This window comes from Solea solea, chromosome 18 (genome assembly GCF_958295425.1).
Source record: "Solea solea chromosome 18, fSolSol10.1, whole genome shotgun sequence".
NCBI classification, from domain to species: Eukaryota; Metazoa; Chordata; class Actinopteri; order Pleuronectiformes; family Soleidae; genus Solea; species Solea solea.
Window position 1 is genome coordinate 23,214,675 of NC_081151.1, and position 20,124 is coordinate 23,234,798.

Below are 20,124 nucleotides of genomic sequence, written 5' to 3' on the forward strand. Positions count from 1 at the left end.
AAGCAGGATAATGAGACACAAAGAGGAACAAATGATAAAACAGGACAGAGACAGAGGTGGAGAGAGAGTCAGGACCCTGTCAGCTGCTAAAGAACCACTTTGACCAGATTACTGAGCCGGAACTGAAGACCCAGAGACACAAGAGCTCAAACACACAACTGCTAATTGGACGACAGCGGCTGAACCAGTGTCACCTACACACACACCTACACACACACACACCTACAGTAGTTCCTGTGCTGAGCTGTAAACGAGCTCCTGCCGGGTTTTTTCCAGGAAGTGAAACGGTTCATTTTCACTCACTGTGATGTTTGGATGTTTGAAACCTGGAGTCTGGTTCATTAATCCAGGTGAACGTGAAGGCGTTTGAGCTCTGGAAACATGTCAGTGAACAGTGGAGTCTCACCAAACACCCCCCCCCCACACACACACACACACACACACACACACACAGCAGCACCAACCACGACAACATCGTCTCTACAGAGAAGGAAAGCTAACGACGAGCATTCGTCAGCGTGTAAACGACTTCTGGTTATCAACGCACTGATGTACGAGTTTGTCAGAGACGATGGAGGAAAAACTGCTTCTTCTGTGGACGTCTGAATGTGTTTTAAACTCAATAAACACAGACTTTTCTTGATTTGGCCAAATATGGTACAAAAAACAGATTTAAGCTACTTAATGAAAGGCTCACCTGATCTACGTCAGTTTGAGTCTACGATATCTTTAAGAACATGTCCACGTCTTTATCTCACTGTGAGACAGAAGTTCATAAACCACTCACTCTCCCACACCAAAGCCCATAGAGAAAATCACTGATTTTAGCTGGCGGGGACACAGGAGCTGCTGGTCTGCTGCTACCTCGTGTGGTCACTTTGTGTCACTTGGGTAAATCTAAACAAAGACTTTTAAATGCCGAATTGATAAAATAAGACATTTGAATTTAGTGATGGAGGCAGCAGTGGATCAACAACTCCTGTGTGTGTGATGTTAAAATCACTGATTTTCTCTATGGGCTTTGGTGTGGGAGAGTGAGTGCTTTACAAACTTGAGTTTCCTGTTGGAAAAGTCTGTCAGTGCAGGGTAAAAGTATAGAGAGAGAAAGCTACAAAAGGACATTGCATGATAAAAATCAAACTTAATGTAAAGTAAATACAAAAGATGTGGGAACTCGTCCTTTAAAACAAACAAGAATAATCCGTGTGTTTTTCAGCTCCTTGTTTTGAACCCATGAAGACAAAGTGTTGCACTTTCACTAATGGGACCAAATTAAGAGCGAGCACAAACAGCCTCCACCGCTGAAGTAACGAGGCCGCCGAGGGATCAGCGGCGCTCCCCGAGGACGCGCGGGTGCCCGAGCCCCGCGATCCATGGGAGTAATGAAGTCATGGAGGAGCGGTCACATCGAGCTGAAGGTGAACAGCAGCAGCAGCAGGAGGAAGAAGAAGAAGAGGAGGAGGAGGAGGAGAGAAGTGTCGATATGTGGAGCTGCATGTGCTAGGGTCAAAAGGTCACGCTCACATGTGGACGACAGAAAATGGAGGGCTTGTTAGTGAAAGGCCGAGGTTTAAAGGGTCAGTTTACACAATTTAATTAACCACGGAGGCGGAGTCTGTTATTTTCTTTGTTATTATTATAGTTTCATTTATTAAAGGTGCAGTTTGTGTAAAATGTCAGTGATATTATTTTAATTTGGCAGAAATGTAAGTGATGTATGATGTAGACATGTCACTGGAAAAAGTGTGACATTAGTTATCCCTTTAAAGAAAATGCACATTTTAATTTGACATTTAGTTTTTTAGAAGTTATTGTAAGAAAAGGAAATACAAGTTTTTTTTGCCATCTTTCAATACATAGCACCACTTCCTTTCAACCTGACTTTCAAAGTAAAAGCCAGTCATGAGGGAGTGGTTTACAAACTGAATTTTCAAGGGAAAAACAGATTTTTAGGCACTGATTTGTATCACTCTCACTCTCCCACACCAAAGCCCATAGAGAAAATCAGTGATTTTAACATCACACACACAGGAGTTGTTGATCCACTGCTGCCTTCATCACTAACTTCAAATGTCTTATTTTATAAAATTCAGCATTTGAAAATCTTTGTTCAGATTTACCTCAGTGACACAACATGACCACACGAGGCAGCAGTAGACCAGCAGCTCCTGTGTCCCGCGAGCTAAAATCACTGGTTTTCTCTCTGGGCTTTGGTGTGGGAGAGTGAGTGGTTTACAAACTTCAGTTTAACAGTGAGATAAAGACGTGAACGTGTTCTTTAAGATATCGTATCATAAACTTCAGCTGCCACTCGTCATGTTTTCTACTCAGTTGTGCAGAGATGAAATCTTTGTATAAACAGTGTCTCTGTAACTGTTGCTCTGATAAATCCTTGATGATCCGTCTGTCCCTGTACTGTCCTCTGTCCTCTGTCCTCTGTCCGCATCAGATGACACCATTGATCGACCTTCCAGCTCCTGGTTTCATCTGACTCTGTCTGTCTCTCTCTCTCTCTCTCTCTCTCCGTCTGTTGCTCTCTATGTCTGTCTGTCTGTCCGTCCAGTGGACAGACGTCACATTCGAAGGAGACGTTCACGGCGTCTGCACCGGGAAGTGTCTTTTTATCCTTTAACCACGAGGTAATCTGTGAGTTTGTTAATCTGAACTTTTCACAAGGATGTTGATCCAAGTATGTTATTATTAAAGTTTATTACACTGAGGACACTGAGGACACTGGAGACACTGAAGACACTGAGGACACTGGAAACACTGAAGATACGTCTCACAAAACAACATCACACGTTCATCAAATCTGTCAAGTCATCGGATTTGAACAAAATGTGGTATGTGCATACAGCATCAGACAATCTACCATCAGACTAAATTTCATCCGGATTTTATGATGGAAATAACCAGATTACTAGATTACGGATTTGGTGGCAATTTAAATTTAACACAGGAAGAGAAGTCCAATTGTCCCCACTAAAAATAACCCATCAATGATTATCAGGATCAGACACTCTACCATCAGACCGAGTTTAATCTGGATCTGACCCAGATTACTGAATTGGCGGCAATTTGAATGGGACGTGTTTTTTTCTTTTTTGTCAACTGCAGTGACTCAGACCAGCAGGTAGGGGGCAGGTACACAGGTGCAGAGCGGCGAGGACGGCTCACACACTCATGGTTATCACAGCCTGGATCAATCTGTCATTCCTGGCACCTGCTCGATTGAATTCTCCTCGTCTCTCTCGTGTCGCTGTGAGATCCTCTCAGCAGAAGCTGTGGCATAAATTAACAAAGTGATTGCTTTTCACTGTGGGAACGACTCCGAGATGAATGAATGAGCCGGGGTGTGATTATGTTAATGTGGTGTGAATCACTACAAACCCACCCCCCCAAAAAACCTGCGAGCGACTCACGCTAAACACACGCTAAACACACGGAAGTGATGTGTAATTATTCATGTCTCTGCTGTAATGAAGTGAAAGTCATCGCGGTTTAGAGGACGAGTGTCACTGAACTTGATTTAATATTCACACGTTCACACAGAGTTCTTCTTCTGGGAGCTTTAACACTTTCTCTGTTTCATTTTTCTCCACATACTTCAGCGTCCTCCACAATTCAGACTGAGGTCGAGGTCAAAACGCTGTCCAGACATTTCTGTAAGAGTTTTTCCACCCTGTGATAAACACCGCAGATGATTGATTGTTTGGAACTTGTTTCAGACAAGTTCCAAACAGCAGGAGAATGGTATCAGATATCCAGAAAAGAAGTTCTGAAAGTTCTGAAGAACGTCCTGAGGAACTTAGTGTTGACACAGTTAAGTTTTCTGGACAATTTCACCAACAATCTGGACGAAAGCAGCAAGAATTTAGAGTTCTTCGAGGTTCAGAAACCAGAGTTCAAACAGTGTGCGATCTCTGTGGACTTCACACGGCACAGTTCCCAATGTTAGGGTTCAGGAACATTCAGGAAGAAATTTGATTCCTTTAAGAGTTTTTCCTCCACACGATGACCACAGCAGATGATTGTTTGGGTCAGATGAGCTTGAAACAGCAGGATAAAGGTGGGAAGGGTTATCTGGAGCTTCTTCAGCTGAATTCTCAGCAGAAGTTCCGGAGAACATCCAGAGGAACTCTGTGTTGACACATTCAGGTCTTCTGGACAATTTCAGGAACAAGTCTGGACTAAAGTTCAGGTCTGAAAAGCAGCAAGAATTTGGCTTTCTTCAAGGTTCAGATTCCTGTGGACTCCACGCTGCACAGTTCCAGACATTAATTCAGGAAGAAATCAGATTTCTGTAAGAGATTTTCCTCCAAACTGATGACCACAGCAGATGATCGCTGGGTCAGATTAGTTTGAAATAGCAAGACAATGGTCAGAACATTCAGGCGAGGGGGCGGGGCCTGGCTAAAGCTTTCAGGAGAGCAGGACACACGTGTCTCACAGATATTCTCCAGAAATGTTTAATTTTGCAAGTTGGCAGCAGAAGTTCTGGAGAACGTCCGGAGGAGCTTTGGGGAACTGCAACGCCTTGACACATTCAGGTCTTCTAGACAATTTCAAGTCTGGACAAAGGTTCAGGTCTAAAAAGCAACAAGACTTCAGCTAAACTTTGAAGGATTCAAAGTTTAGCTTGTGAATAACATTTTGTAAAGTTTGAAAAAGAAGTTCTGGAGAATGTCCAGAGGAACTTTGTGCTGACACATTCAGGTCTTCTGGACAATTACATCAAATGCAGCTTTGCTTCCTTGCAATTGTGAGTTGATGTTTTTTTTATTTTCTAAATGCAAATGAGCTTTTTTGAGGGACAGCTTAGATTGAAGATAAAGTTTGGAGATAAAGTAAGAGAAGCAAGGTTGTGATGGTTTGGGTCAAATACAGAAGAGGGACAGTGATTCTATTGGAGCTGCTAGGCAGGAGGAAAAGAAGAAGACCACAGAGAATGTTCATGGATGTTGTTTAGAAAGACATGAGGACAGGACAAGATGGAGGCAGATGGTCCTCTGTGGCAAAGAAGTCTTCTGCTTCCTTCAGGGTTCTCATTGAGATCGGGGTTAACCTGAGTTCACTGTGGACACAAGCTCACTCAGATAGTAAAAATTTTGATGGTGAAAAGTTCTGGAAAACATTCCGAGGAACTTTTAAGGAGCATGTGTGGACTTAAGTTCAGGTCTGACAGCAGCTTTTGTTTGTTGCGATCATGAGTTCACTTTGACGCGACTGAGTGCTGATGAAAGATCACACAGTATAAAAAAGTTTCTTAACTTCAGTAACAACAACAAATCCATGTGGTTTTGCTGCAGCTTCATCTTCATGAGGTTTCCTGAGGTCATCGGTGGCAGAGAGAAACATGTGCTCCTTCAGCTCAAGTAATAACTAAACCCCTAAAATAGTCTGAGTCTGGAGGTTCTCGAGTCATCAGCGGCGGTAAACACTGTCACAGCGGGAGCTCCGGCTCATTCCGCCGTTGCCATGTCGACGAGTAAAGCGAGACAGGTCGCGGCGAGAGGAGGGTTGAAGTTTCCTCACTGTGCGCCGTTAAACGTCTGGATAATCGACTTCTCCCTGACAAGCCTGACTGTGCCTCAGGAGGCCGTCAGTCATGCGTCTGCACAGTCACTGACAGTCACTGACAGGCAGGGGATTTTTTAATTTTTCAGCGGCGTTAGCGAGCGCTGTGGGCGCCGCTCGTTACTGTTAATGTCACTCAGTCCTCGCGGGAGACATGGTATTTATTCAAGGGAACAAAAGGATTGAATGTGCTCTCGACATAAGAGGGTTACAGCCAAACGTCTGCCACAAACCACAACACCACCACCGCAGGAAATTGCCACTCTGTGTGTAATTGAACTGGAGGTTGTTAGCGCTATAACCGAGGCAATTTACTGATTTTTAAATTGAATGTGGAAAATTTAACAGTGTCACGTTAAGTGTTACCCAAACTGAGAAATATCAGGTTTCCTTCTGGTGTGAACTTTGGCTACAACCACACTCACACTCACACTCACACATAACATTACATTTACACACTCACACTTTTTATTTTTAAACACCAACATTACAAGAACAGGACTGAGCAAGAGTCTCTAAACTATCATGACAACGCAGTCCATCCAGGAAAAACCAGGAGAAATAACACAACAGCTACTGCAGGTTAAAGGTCAGGACTTCAGTGTGACACTGCTGACAAACCGTCATTCATTCCCAGATAAAAATCCCAGACTTTCATTGACTTTATGTAGATTTATATGAGGTTACTCATCCCACATGCGATATATAATTCGCTTTACATAATACACATAATACAATCCTGTTTATACTGTAAATATCAATACTGTATATATTCTGGTAATGCCAATCATTGAGCCATCTCAGGTCCTTGAAATGTATTTTTGTGAACATAATGGCCTTTAAAAGTATTATTAAAATTTGATCTGTATATTAGCTTAAAAAGACTGACTCGTCTAAAGTGGAAAAGAAATATTAAAATATAATATTTTTTACAGCAATTTTGGGAAGGTGACATTTTCTGCCACTAGCAACAAATTAGTAAGTCTTTTATTTTTTCAAATCTGACACTGCAAAAAAAACACCAATGCTGTTGTGGAGATTTTATCGCTTCATTTTATTAAAAAGCAATGAATGACGGAATGAACGAACGGTAAATTATGTTTTACTGACGGAAATGCTTTAAATACTTATATAAAAACTCAAAAAAGTGCAAACATTTCAAACTAACTTGTGGAGCATGGACAGAAGTAGAAAAGAATGAATGAAAGAATGAATGAATGAATGAATGAATGAATGAATGTATATGTCTCCTTTCATCGTTATTTCATTATCTATAGGATAAGGACCATGCATGGCGATACATCGTGAGGTTCTGTGATTCCTCAGAATGTTTGGTGGTTTCCACGCTGAGTCTGCAGGATTCTCTGTGATGATTAAAGCTGTTCTTCCACATCACACAGAGCTGCATTTTTGCACCTCTCACTTTCTTTTCCGACCCTGAGGCTGTTTGTTTCTCCTGCGCGGGTTCTTTTTATCCGCCGCACACGTGAAAATCCCCGCCGCGTCCTCTCTGCATCTGTTTTAATAAGAGCAGCTCGGCTCAAAGACCTTGTGATGAAAACGGTGCAAGGAAAGCAGGAAAACTACACTCCTCGTTTTACATTTATTATTCAGCGCGCCAAGAAGGTGCCCAGCGAGCTTCTCTGTGTTCAGCATTCAGTTACAAGTTACACCAGAGAGAGAGAGAGAGAGAGAGAGACGATGAAAGAGAATAAGACAATGTGACAAACTCCAGAGGACGGGACAGCAGTTACAGGACAGAGACACAGAGGACGGGACAGCAGTTACAGGACAGAGACACAGAGGACAGGACAGCAGTTACAGGACAGAGACACAGAGGACGGGACAGCAGTTACAGGACAGAGACACAGAGGACAGGACAGCAGTCACAGGACAGAGACACAGAGGACGGGACAGCAGTTACAGGACAGAGACACAGAGGACGGGACAGCAGTTACAGGACAGAGACACAGAGGACGGGACAGCAGTTACAGGACAGAGACACAGAGGACGGGACAGCAGTTACAGGACAGAGACACAGAGGACGGGCCGCATGTAAACCACACAGAGCTGCTGAGTCCAAATAAAAAGACAGAGGACAGTAGTTGTAGCGAGTGCAGGAGACGACGAGGGCGAGACGACGAGGGCGAGATTAGGAATGTAAAACAGGTTTGTGGTGAAAATAGAAAAAGTGCAAACGTGTTCAGAAAAGTTTGATGAAAATGAGAAAAAGATACAAAAAACAAGCTCCAAATAAAAATTTCAAAATAAGACGCAGGATGTAGTAATGACATCATTTGTGTGAATGTTGTTGTTTTTAATAATTAAAGCTTCCTAAGTGTGAATCATTAACCCTTTAACGCCTCACCTCTGCACTTTTTTAGTTGCTTATTTTGATCAGAAAAGGACCAGGAAATGTATTTTTGGCCACGCCCCCAAACAAATCTCTCCAGGACTGGATCTGTGGTAAAATAACGACCTCATTTTAAACACACACTGAAATCATGGATCTGATTTTCTTCACTGACAAAGACGAGGAGAGAAAGAGAGGAAGGGGATCTCATCCTTTCCTCCTATGCATCCTTACTTCCTATACATCTTTCCCTCTTTATATCCATATTTTCTCATTCTCTCTATCCTTCACCCCCTCTTTCCCTCCCCCATCCATCCTTCCCTCTTCTCTACACACTTATTCTTTTCCTCCAGCTCCTGTCTCATCAAACGTCTTTCCTCCGCTCCTCTCCTCAGGCCTCAGTGGCGTGGTGGTTAAGTGGACTCGGGTGGGCGTCGCTCAGTACAGTGTTACCCAAACCCCGTTGTGGGATTATTTCTGGAAGCTTCTCCTCGCTGCACGGAGAACTTTCCACATCAGGAGATTTTAAGTCTCATGAATATGGAGCCGAGGGCGAGAGCATCAACTCCTTCCTCTCTCCCTTTCCTTCCTTCCTTTCATGTCTCCTCCCCTGCCAGGATGAAGACGCGTCCAATCGTCCTCATCCTCGCGCCTCGCTGCGAGTCCAGGTAATTCCTTCAGTGAGCTGCAGCTGCTCAGGTGAGTCGTGTTGCCTGGTTACGCAAATCAACCATGATGATGTCAGAGGGAAGAATGAAGCTGTGACTCGGTGAAAACCAGCGAGAGACGTGAGGAAACACAGATTTTAGCCACTTCACAAAAGACTGACATCATAAAACCAGTCTATAAAATCTTTAGGATATGTTCACTGCTTTATCTCGACAGTAAACAACCTTTTATCCACTGAGAAACTTAAGTTTTTGTCAATTTATAAACCGCTCACTCTCCCACACCAAAGCCCATAGAGAAAAGCAGTGATTTTAACATCACAGCACACAGGAGTAGTTGATCCACTTCTGCCTCCATCATTAAGTTCAAATGACTTATTTTAGTGAATTCGGCATTTGAAATATTCCATTTAGGCTTAGCTTAGTGACACAAAGTGACCACACGAGGCAGCAGAGGACCAGCAGCTCCTGTGTCCCCACCAGCTAAATTCACTGATTTTCTCTATGGGGTTTGGTGTGGGAGAGTGAGTGGTTTACAAACTTCAGTTTCCCGTTGGAAAGTCTGTCTCACATTGAGATAAAGACGTGAACACGTTGTGAAAGATATCGCAGATTTAAACGGAGAGTGTTTTGTTAAGTGGCTAAACTATTTTTCATAGAGAGTTTTCCGCCTTGTTGAAGGACGTGCAGAGCTTTACCTGCAGCCGCGGCTTCTCTCTCTCATCGCTCTGTGGTCTTAACTCTCCTTAACTCTCCTTCACCTCTGTGATCCACCGTGAGTCCTGCTCCTGCTCTGCTCTACTCCTCTCACACCTCCTCTCTCCTCCATCATTAAAACACAACACAAACAACAGCCGTGGACCAGGATTTGTCTTCTCTGTTCATTAGAGGCGAGAACAAACACCATGAGGTGAAGAACAATGAAAACACGGATCATAACGTAGATTTATTTCACTACTGTGTGAGGAAATATTCTCAGTGTCAGACTGAAGCCTTTCACTTGATTAAAAGAGGTTTTTACATCAGATTTAATGTGATTTTCTTCTCTCACATTCACACTGGAGATTATTTTCATAATCCAATAATTTGTCTATTTTATGGGATAATTGGTAGATTTTTTGGTCCGTAAAATGTAAAATAAGCCTCATTTCAGCGAAAAAATTGACAAAACAATGAATAAAATAATCTTTTTTGTCTCAGTTATGACTTTAAAAGTCCGAAATTCTTAATTTAATACAATAAATTAGACTTTTCTTTGAGAATTCTAACTTTAAATCTCAGATTTGTGGCTTTAAAAGTCATAAATTCTTAATTTTCTCTCCGAATTCTGACTTTAAACCTGAGTTATACGATTTTAAAAGTCAGAAACTCTTGATTTAATCCAAAAATGTTGCCTTTTTTCTCACAATTCTGATTTTAAATCTCAGTGTTGTATGATTTTAAAAGTCAGTTACATTTCAAAAATACAGAAAACAAAAGAAGAGGACGTAAGACAAGTGGACGGACGAGGACGACGAGGTCCAGGCTCTTTTGAGTTTTGAATTTTTCTGGAACTTTGAGGTGCGGTGGAAACACGAACCACACAGATTATCAGGGATTAATACATACATACATATATACATGTATATGTATATATTTATGTATATACATGTATACACGTATATATATATGTATATTTATATATATATATATATATATATATATATACACACATATATATCAGAAGGAGTCGTGTGTCTCCTCTGCTGATGTTCTTTTCACCATCAACATCTCGCGCTGTGAGACATGAGGGAGGACAGACGCCGGAGACGAGCAGCGTAAAGGGGAGGACAGAGGGGGAGGAGCCACACACATGTGACATGAGGGGAAAGTCACTCAGACATCAAAGACACAAACCATGATTCCAAATGGTGACAGAGTGTCTTTCAGGCTGTGGACGCAGAGACAGAGACACACAGAGACACACAGACAGGAGGACAGAGGGATGGGATGGATCTGTCACACGTGAAGCTGCTGAATCTTTCGCTTGGAAAAAAAAGTGTCCCTTTGAAGTGTCCACCTGAAGTGTCCCACTGAGCCTGGAGACGTCACAGAGACACTGATCCTCGTCCATGATTGGTCCACACTCAGGTGTTGATGAGCGTCTTGGACAAACTCATCAATTTTGTGTGTTTTTTTCAACAATTAAAACCAGTTTCTGTGATTTTTCAGCTTTTTAAACGTGAATATTTCAGGGTTTTTTTTTTCATTAAATCATTCATCTCAGTGATATCTAAAGGTCAGATTTTAGTATATAATTATGAATACATGAATGTGGGACATTTAGAAGATTTAACAAAGTTCATTTGTGGGATTTGATTCACTCGGATTTGTAAGAAGTGTGGGAAAAAAAGGGTGATTCTAATAATATAACAAATATAAACGTTTTAAAGTTAAAGTTACATTTTATTAATCCCCTTAGGGAAAGTATTCCTCTGCATTTTGACCCATCCTAGAATTAGGAGCAGTGGGCTGCCACACTGAGTAGCGCCCGGGGAGCATTGGGAGTTGGGTACCTTGCTCAGGGGTACCCCAGCCCTTTTTGGCCGGGTGGGGATTTGAACCGGTGACCTTCCGGTTACAAGTCAAGTTCCCTTTCCACTTGGCCACGGGCTGCCCGTAAAATGTTCAAATTTCAAATTTAACACGCAAACTGTGGTGTAAGTGCTTTTTCTAAATAACACAATAAAACAAGAACAATTCCATTGTTAACATGCAGTAAACTGTAAATAAACTGCCAGACACTGAAACGACACGGTGAAGAAAAGGCCTCAGTGTGGACGCGGTGCAGCCGTTTAATCCCGGCACAGACAGATTAACGCTCGTGTGTTTGTTGTTCCTCAGTCGAAGCCTCGGAGAGAAAACGTGTGGAAGAAAGCGGAAAAGAGGTTTTCAGTGTGAGACTCTGCTCACGGTTAAATTATTCATGCACTCAAAGTATTTCTCCTTCAGGAAACAGACACAGACTCTGTCAGTGGATTTTACAGTAAATGTCCCACTTCTGGACAAACACATGGTTTAAAAACGTACACATTGTCTTTAAGAGGAGGTGGTTTCCTACTGCAAGACACTTTTATAACTGAAGGGAACCCATACTGTGCTGTACTGTCCTAACTAGCCATTATTCATTCATTCATTCATTCATTCATTCATTCATTCATTTATTTATTTATTTATTTATTTATTCATTTATTTATTTATTTATTTATTTATTGATTTATTTATTTATTTAACTAATTATACTGTGTATTAGCTTGCCAGGCCCTAATGTGTCTTCAGTTCTATGTCTGTCTCTGTTGTTTGCGTTGTCATATATATATATTATGTGCTGCTGTCAAGGAATGTTTTGTACTGTGTTTTTTATTGTTAAATAAAAATAAAGTTAAAAAAAACAACAAAAAAAAACGTACAGATTATTCATTTTTATTCATTATTCATGTCATGGAAACTAAACGCCTCTCGACATTCCAAGGTCATGTGACCTTGACAGTAGAGTGTGTCACAACGCATATTTTTAAGAACACGTTTGCGTCTTTATCTCACTGTGACAGACTTTTCCAACAGGAAACTGAAGTTTGTAAACCACTCACTCTCCCACACCAAAGCCCATAGAGAAAATCACTGATTTTAACATCACACACACAGGAGTTGTTGATCCACTGCTGCCTCCATCACTAAGTTCAAATGTCTTATTTTGTGAATTCGGCATTTGAGATCCTTCATTCTGATTGACCTCAGTGACACAAAGTGACCACACGAGGCAGCAGCAGACCAGTAGCTCCTGTGTCCCCGTGAGCTAAAGTCACTGATTTTCTCTATGAGGTTTGGTGTGGGAGAGTGAGTGGTTTATAAACTTCAGTTTCCTGTTGGAAAAGTCTGTCTCACAGTGAAATAAAGACGTGAAAACGTTCTTAAGATGGGGCAGATTTTGTAAAGTAGCTAAAATCACACCACACCAAAGTCCATATAGAAAATCAGTGATTTTAGCTCGCGGGTACACAGGAGCTGCTGGTCTACTGCTGCCTCGTGTGGTCACTTTGTGTCACTGAGGTCAATCTGAACAAAGGATTTCAAATGCCGAATTGACAAAATAAGACATTTGAACTTAGTGATGGAGGCATCAGTGGATCAACACCTCCTGTGTGTGTGATGTTAAAATCACTGATTTTCTCTATGGGCTTTGGTGTGGGGGAAAGTCATCAGTTTACACAGCAACACAAAGTTAGATGAGTAGATTTTATGAGGTGAGGCTTTTGTTAAATGGCTAAAATGCGTGGGTTTTTTTCACTTCAGAAAACCCGCGCTATCCCTTTAATGTTGTTTTTTTTTTTCAATCTCGTGGTTATGTAATGAAGCCACAAGGCTGCGGCTCCCATCAGCCATTACGTTAATCTATTAGTTCTCCCCCAAAAAACCTCCAGCTGTTTTCGTCGACATTAAACTTTGAGTCTGTTTCTTTAACTGGAGTCTATTCACAGAAGCTGAATTAGGAACGTTAACAGTCCACGTTTTCTCTTCAAACAACGTCGGGGGCCGCGCAGCAGGAGGCGCCGCGCCGCCGATAACCGAGCGTATAATAGAAAAGCAGCATGTGACACACGGGATTAATGGCAAAGAGAACTCCCCACGGTTAATCTAAAGGAATCATCGGAACAAATGGAGGGAGAGGTGAGTTATTACTGATCAACGTCTCTGCGTTTTAGGACGATGAGTTGATTTTACTGGGTCTTTTGTTGACATGTATGTCGAGTGTGGTCACATCAAAGCTGCTGTCAGTTATAATCCGTGTTGAAAGAGCTGTGCATATTTTGACAGCTCTCACTTTATCTCCAGGCTTCACGTCTCTCTCTCTCTCTCTCTCTCTGAGGTTTCACACAAACACGTCATCTTCTCATGAGGAGACACAACTTCACTGAGACACAGACCCGAGGTCATGCGGTCTGACTGTGGCTCTGTTTCACAAATGAATAAATAAATGTCCTGCCCCACATACAGAGGAGGAGAGGGAAGGCTAACGGGCGGGAACGCCTCCCAAACGATCATTACCATGATCCCCCGACACCTCAAACCGTCACGACTAAACTGACTCGTACTGGTTCACAGATTAGCTTCTGTTTTTGTTATTTAACATTTTCATAGTAAAGTAACATGTGTATGAGACTGTTGTTCTGTGATTTATTCCATATTATACAATATTATCAATGAAATGTGCTGTATTTGTATGCACTTTGTGTTGTCATTGACTTTTAACCACCAAATAAATAAAGCACACATGTTTTTTTTTCTCATGGCACCCCCTAGAGGAACCGCCACTGAATGACTTCAGTGGACTTTCATTTGAACCTAAACTCTACTTTTTCCCCCATGTACTTTAATATAAGCGACAGTGTCGTCTGCATACGTGCAAACTGACCAACGGACATGACTGTGACATGTCTTTTCCTTCACCACCAAACACTCCTGATGATTCTCCTGACTCTGACCTGGAGGCAACACGACGTACTGACAGACAAAGACAAAAGCGAGTGAGCCGAAGATCTGCTAAAAGATCACTGACGGCATTTCTATAAAATGCTAGATTTATCCGTTTGAGATACCTGTGACTAAATATTGTGTGCCTTTGTAGTTGTAATGCACATGTGTAAACTTATTTTTCTCAAGAAATTTGAGGTTTGTTGATACTTCATTAAATATAAAATGTATTTCTACGTTATTATGCTATTATTTTACTGGTCCGGCCCACTTGAGATCCGGAACTACAATGAGTTTGACACCCCTGCTCTTGATTTCCCATGGCTCCTCCCCAAGAAAGTACATTCCTGTGCTGTTGCAATAAGTTAGCCAAAAATAAATAAACCTTTTCTCATATAAGTGACAGTGTCATCTGCAAATGTGCACACTGACCAACGGACACGACCGGAAACACTTCCAAACAGACTCTCCATTTGTTTTCATTTCCTTATACTGATTATTGAACCCAAACTACACCGCTTCTCATGTAGTTTAATGTAAACAACAGTGTCGTCTGCATACGTGCACACTGACACCAACGGACATGAAATTTACCACATTATTATTGTTTACTTTCTCAGTCAACTGACTCTTGTGCTGGTAAATGACATCATATACAGATACAGAGCTCCTCCCTGCTGCAGGAAGTTGGTCGAAAGCTGACATCACTTCACTTCCAGCAGCTTTAAAGTTCTCACAATATGCAATCCTGCTAAGAAAACAACCGACTCATCAGTCAGACAAGAGTGGAAAAACAACCTTCAACAGCACGGCCTGTAACACAGGGAATACAAGCCTTGAAAAACAACCTGAATGCTCTCAGGAAACACAAATTTAGACCTTTTTTTATCCAAAACTGTGTCAATATATCATTTTAGTCATTTCAGTGCGAGCGGGAGACTTGGAAATGAAAGTGTTCATCCTCAGGGGTCGACTCCTTCAGGTTGTGACAACTCTGCAAAGATTTATCTGCCAAAGTCAAACCACATCACTTTCTGACACAATGTTATCAAAACTACCAGCACCATGACAACCTTCCTGACAGATTTCACAGTGAGGCCTGTAAAACAATGACAACACAAGCCTCAAAAACAACCTGAAATGTAGACTTCTTTAGCACTGAGAAGCCTCATTTCAGCTGGAGAGGTTCATCCTCAGTGGTCGACTCCGCCAAACCAAACCACATCAAACTCACAAAACACGTGATGACTCCTGAGCACATGCAACCAAGACCACAGCAGCAGAGGACACAAAAGCAGGGTCACTTACATCCCACCATCATCATGGCCACGGAGAAGATCTTCTCGCCGTCCGTGGTCGGGGCGATGTTGCCGAAGCCGATGGTGGTCAGGCTGGTCATGGTGAAGTACAGCGACGTGATGTAGAGCGAGTCCTTGCCGGGTCCGCCCTCCCACTGACCCGAGCCGCTGGCGTTGTAGCGGTACGGCGAGCCGATGCTGTTGGCCAGCTGGTAGAGCCAGCTGTCCATTTTAATGGTGTTGGTGGCCTCGTCGATGACCTCGTAGTCTCCGATGCTGTACCTGCGGCGGACAGAGAGAGAACAGAGTCAGCGTGGTCGGCAGGACTGCAGCGAGGGCGAGCAGCTGCTCAAGAGAGAGCGTCTCACCGTCATCACTCCACGACTGCAGAGGTTTTACCAAAGTGGTCAATTTCACTGATTCTGACAGTTGAGAGTTTAACAAGAGGCAGAAAATAGATTTTAACGCAGTTACAATATCACAAATTGTCCAGATTCTTTATAAATAATGCTTAATGTATTATTTTACCTCAATGTCTGTGTAGACTGTTGAGTTTGCACAAATTTTCACTTATTTTTACCTCTTTTTTCTGCTTAAAGACTTTATTTATCCATTCAAGAGTTTTAAGCCCTTGTTGACTTTGACTTTTAATCCCAGTTGAGCACGACATTTATTTACTGATTTATTAGTATTTCAATTACAGTTGTGTTGTTTCAGTTGCCGTCCTTGTGTTATTTATCGTTTCTTCTCCCCTTATTTAAGCATGTACAGCACAGCTTAATTATTTAATTATTTTTATTGTATTGACTTCTTTTAAATCTGCACTTGTGTTGTTTTTAAATGACGCACCATGAATATAAATAGTGCTTTAATTTAGTATTAAACTAATTATTTGAGTAATTTGTAAGGAAAAAAAACATATTCATTTCTTTGTGGTAGATGTGACATCATTTCCTCTTTAACTGTGCTCATAAAAGCATGCATTCATCATTATTTTGACATTTGACAAGTCAACACACTATAATTTGTTTAATTAAAATTTATTTAATGAAGCGTAAAGACAACAAAACTCCAGGAGCATTAAAGAGAAGAGTAAAGTGAGGATTTACGTTCCCGACGTGAGGTTTCTGTCTCGTGTGCATAAAGATAAACCGTTAAAAATAATAACTGGGTCTCGTTTTCTATACGGTTCATAGATACATTTGCCTTCAGTTTATTATTATTGTTCCGAGGTAAAGAAATGCCTTCGTCAGCAGAAACGCGGCAGATGTTTTGCAATGTACACACGGGGAGGGAGTGGTGCAACAGCAGCATCAGCAGCAGCAGTATCAGCAGCAGCGAGAGCAGCAGCAGCAGCAGCAGCAGCAGCATCAGCAGCAGCAGTATCAGCAGCAGCAGCAGCAGCAGCAGCAGCAGCGAGCAGCAGCAGTCGTGTTTAGCAAACATAACCAATTAGACGCAGTTAGGAAAGTGTGTGAGTCTTTGAATGGCACTAAACTGTGAGAATGAGATGAGGAAAAAGTTTCTCCAAATCTCATTAATGAAGTTTGTCTTCTTTTAATTGCATATTACACGGCCAACGGTTCACTTGACAGGCTTCAAACTTGGCAGGTGATTTAGGAAGGACACCAGTGTGTGCAGTGCCATCTAGAGTCGCGTTAGGTCCAGAAATATAAGAGATAAAGGTAGAAAAGCAACAGACGTATGAGCCAGGGGTGGAGTGGCTCAGTGGTTAAGACCAGTACCCTGTGTGCCAAAGACATCAGGGTCGCAATGGTCGCAAGTTCGACTCCATTGTATGTCGCTTTGGATAAAGCTTCTGTAATGTAATGTAAAAGCAAACAAGCCGCTTCTGCCGCCAACAGCTTCCTTTGATCTGTATCTGTAAGAAACTCGAAACCGTCCAATGCAGTGCCAACTTCAGTCGTGTTAGGACCAGAAATATAAGAGATATAAGTGGAAAAGCAACAGATATGTGACCAAAGACGGCGCTTCTGCCCCGTCTCACATGGAGAAACATGTTCTCACCATACTTGGATCTTGTTGTGTGTTACTGCTATAACCACGGTAGTAAATAGCACAAAACGCACTCCACTATCCAAGGACTATGTCCAACGGTTGGCTTGACAGGCTTCAAACTTGGCAGGTGACTTACTCAGTGTGTGCAGCGCCAACTTGGACGGGAAATGCAAGAGACACCGAGAAAGACGCGACAGAGACATCGCCAAACGAGTAGACGAGTACACGTGGAGAAAAACTTGGAGAACAGACCAACCTTTTTTTGATCAGTATGCGGCAACACATGGTAACAAACATGACACACACATGGATGTTCTTTGTGGAAAGAACACACCCGTTTATCCACTTTGACTTTGTTTGGCAAGGAGTTAATGACACGCGTGAGTTTTAAGCATGATTACTACATAAAAACAACAGTGTTTACCAGATGCAGGCGAGCCAGTGAGCCACCAGGCCAAACACGCAGACCAGCAGCACCAGAACGGCAGCACCGTACTCCAGGTAGTGATCCAGTTTCCTGGCCACGCGGCCCAGACGCAGCAGACGGACGACCTTCAGAGAGCTGAACAGACTGCTGATGCCCTGAGGGGAGGGAGGAGGAGACGAGGAGGGAGGTGAGAGGGAGGGAGGGAGGAGAATACATGTAGGTTAACTCATACCAGGACACAACTATCCTGTGAAAACTGACACATTACAAAACGGTCGTAGTGACGCATCACAATACGGAGGAAACTCTCTGGCAACAGCTGGAACTCTGAGGCGTCAGCACACACACACACACACACGCACACGCACACACACACACGCACAAACGTGAGAGTCTGCAGAGCAGCGTTGCCAGATCTCACGAGAGAAACAAGCAACCGGGTCTATGAAAACAAACTAAACATGAGATAAGAAAACAGATGAGATAAGTGTGTTATATACACACAGCAAACCTCTGATAATAATAAATATCACCCTTTTAATGTGCTTGTCTCCATTTTTTCTTTTAGTCCCAGGACTTCAAACCAATATGTCATCAAACAGAACCAAACCCTGATTTTCCCTCTTTCACTTTAACGCACAAACACAGACACTCTGTGCGATGGAAAATATTCCAACGGTTTCTGAAAGCTGAGAAGTAGGAAGCCATATATAATTTATTCATGTAATCGTGTGGTCACTTTGTGTCACTGAGGTCAAACTGAACAAAGCATTTCAAATGCCCAATTGACAAAACAACACATTTGAACTTAGTGATGAAGGCAGCAGTGGATCAACAACACCTGTGTGCTGTGATGTTAAAATCAGTGATTTTCTCTCAGGGCTTTGGTGTGGGAGAGTGAGTGGTTTATTTCCTGTAGGAAAAGTCTGTCCATCAGCAAAAACAAAGCAGAAAACATATTCTTCAGATATCATAGACTAACACGCAGCCTTTATTGTGGAAGTCTTAAGCACCTAAGATCTGTCTAGTGCTGAAAATAACTATTTTCTTCATTTTTTAACAAGCTGTTTGATCTATAAAATGTGTGAATGCTGACAAACGATGATCCGTGTTTTTCAACTGTGAAAATGTCTTGTTTTTGTCCAAAAACCAAAATGATTCAATTTTAATAATATTCTTAGAAACATTCACATTTAAGAGGCTGAAAAAAAATCAAAGAAACTTGTTTTAATTATTAAAAAAAACACTCAGACTAATTACTTATCAAAAGTGTTGTTGTTTGCCTCGTCTGTGCTAGGCTTACTGTTTTTGTTTTTTAAATTTGACTCTAGTTTATTACAGACCAGCTCTAAACGTTCTTATTGAGTCTAATTCATTCTAATTAGACGCCTCATTCTCTCTGAAGGATCAAACTCGGCTCCTCGCCGCGTCACTGCGGCGGCAGCTTCAAAGCTTCTCTCCTGGGACTCGGACAGTTCACAGCAGCAGCGGCAGCGGCAGCGGCAACAGCAGCAGCAGCAGCAGCAGCAGCAGCAGCAGCAGGAGGAGAGTCACATGTAAAACAGATGTTCTATAAGCTCCTGTTTGTCAAAACACAGCCTGTTGATGTAAACAACGTGTCCACGGGGAAAATGACTCTGTCCATCATCTTTAATGAAGCCCAACATCCACTGACACGTGTTCCTGACGGAGGCAGAAGATAAAAAATGGAACATGAGTCCAAGATAACCTTCACTCTCCACATCTGCCAGTTATTCCACCGTTTACTGAGAAGCTGACGTCACAAACGTGCGGCGCACCGGTGAATCTCGTCTGTCATTAGACGCTCGTTTCTGCGGAGGAACTGAAGTTCTACCGTAATGACACATAGCTCTATTTCCCTGCTTTTCCAGTATCCATCCATCCATCTTTCACCGCTTCATCCTCCAGTTTTTTAATTTTCTAGATATCACAAACTAGATCGCACAATCCGCTTCCGACGCTCAAGTTGACATTTTTTTGGTTTGGTATGAACACAGCATTATGGTAATGAGACGTGCACATGCCAAATTATGTCTGCAATGGTCCCAGGAGGGTTAAACCATCATCCTGGATTAAAGCATCTGCTCTTCAATCCTAATAATTTAGGAAGTCACAGAATGAGCAGGAACACAGAGCTGCTGGATGTCCTCCTGTTGTCTGTTGCTCCACAGTCATCGGGCACAGCCCACACCCCGCCCACCAAGTAAAAGTACTGTTCTCAGTCCAAACACAAGCCTGATCCAGGACTTA

General features: G+C 42.3%; 1 protein-coding gene across 1 annotated transcript in view; it reads right to left on the reverse strand.

The window, feature by feature from the left end:
- Window positions 1–20,124, reverse strand: part of kcnh5b (potassium voltage-gated channel, subfamily H (eag-related), member 5b) — an 88,949-nt gene that overhangs the window by 36,500 nt on the left and 32,325 nt on the right. Inside the window, exons 7-8 of the mRNA XM_058616180.1 lie at window positions 17,851–18,008; window positions 15,418–15,689 (exon numbers count right to left, since the gene is read on the reverse strand). Coding sequence (XP_058472163.1) covers window positions 15,418–15,689; window positions 17,851–18,008 — 430 coding nt within the window. The remainder of the gene's footprint in view (window positions 1–15,417; window positions 15,690–17,850; window positions 18,009–20,124) is intronic.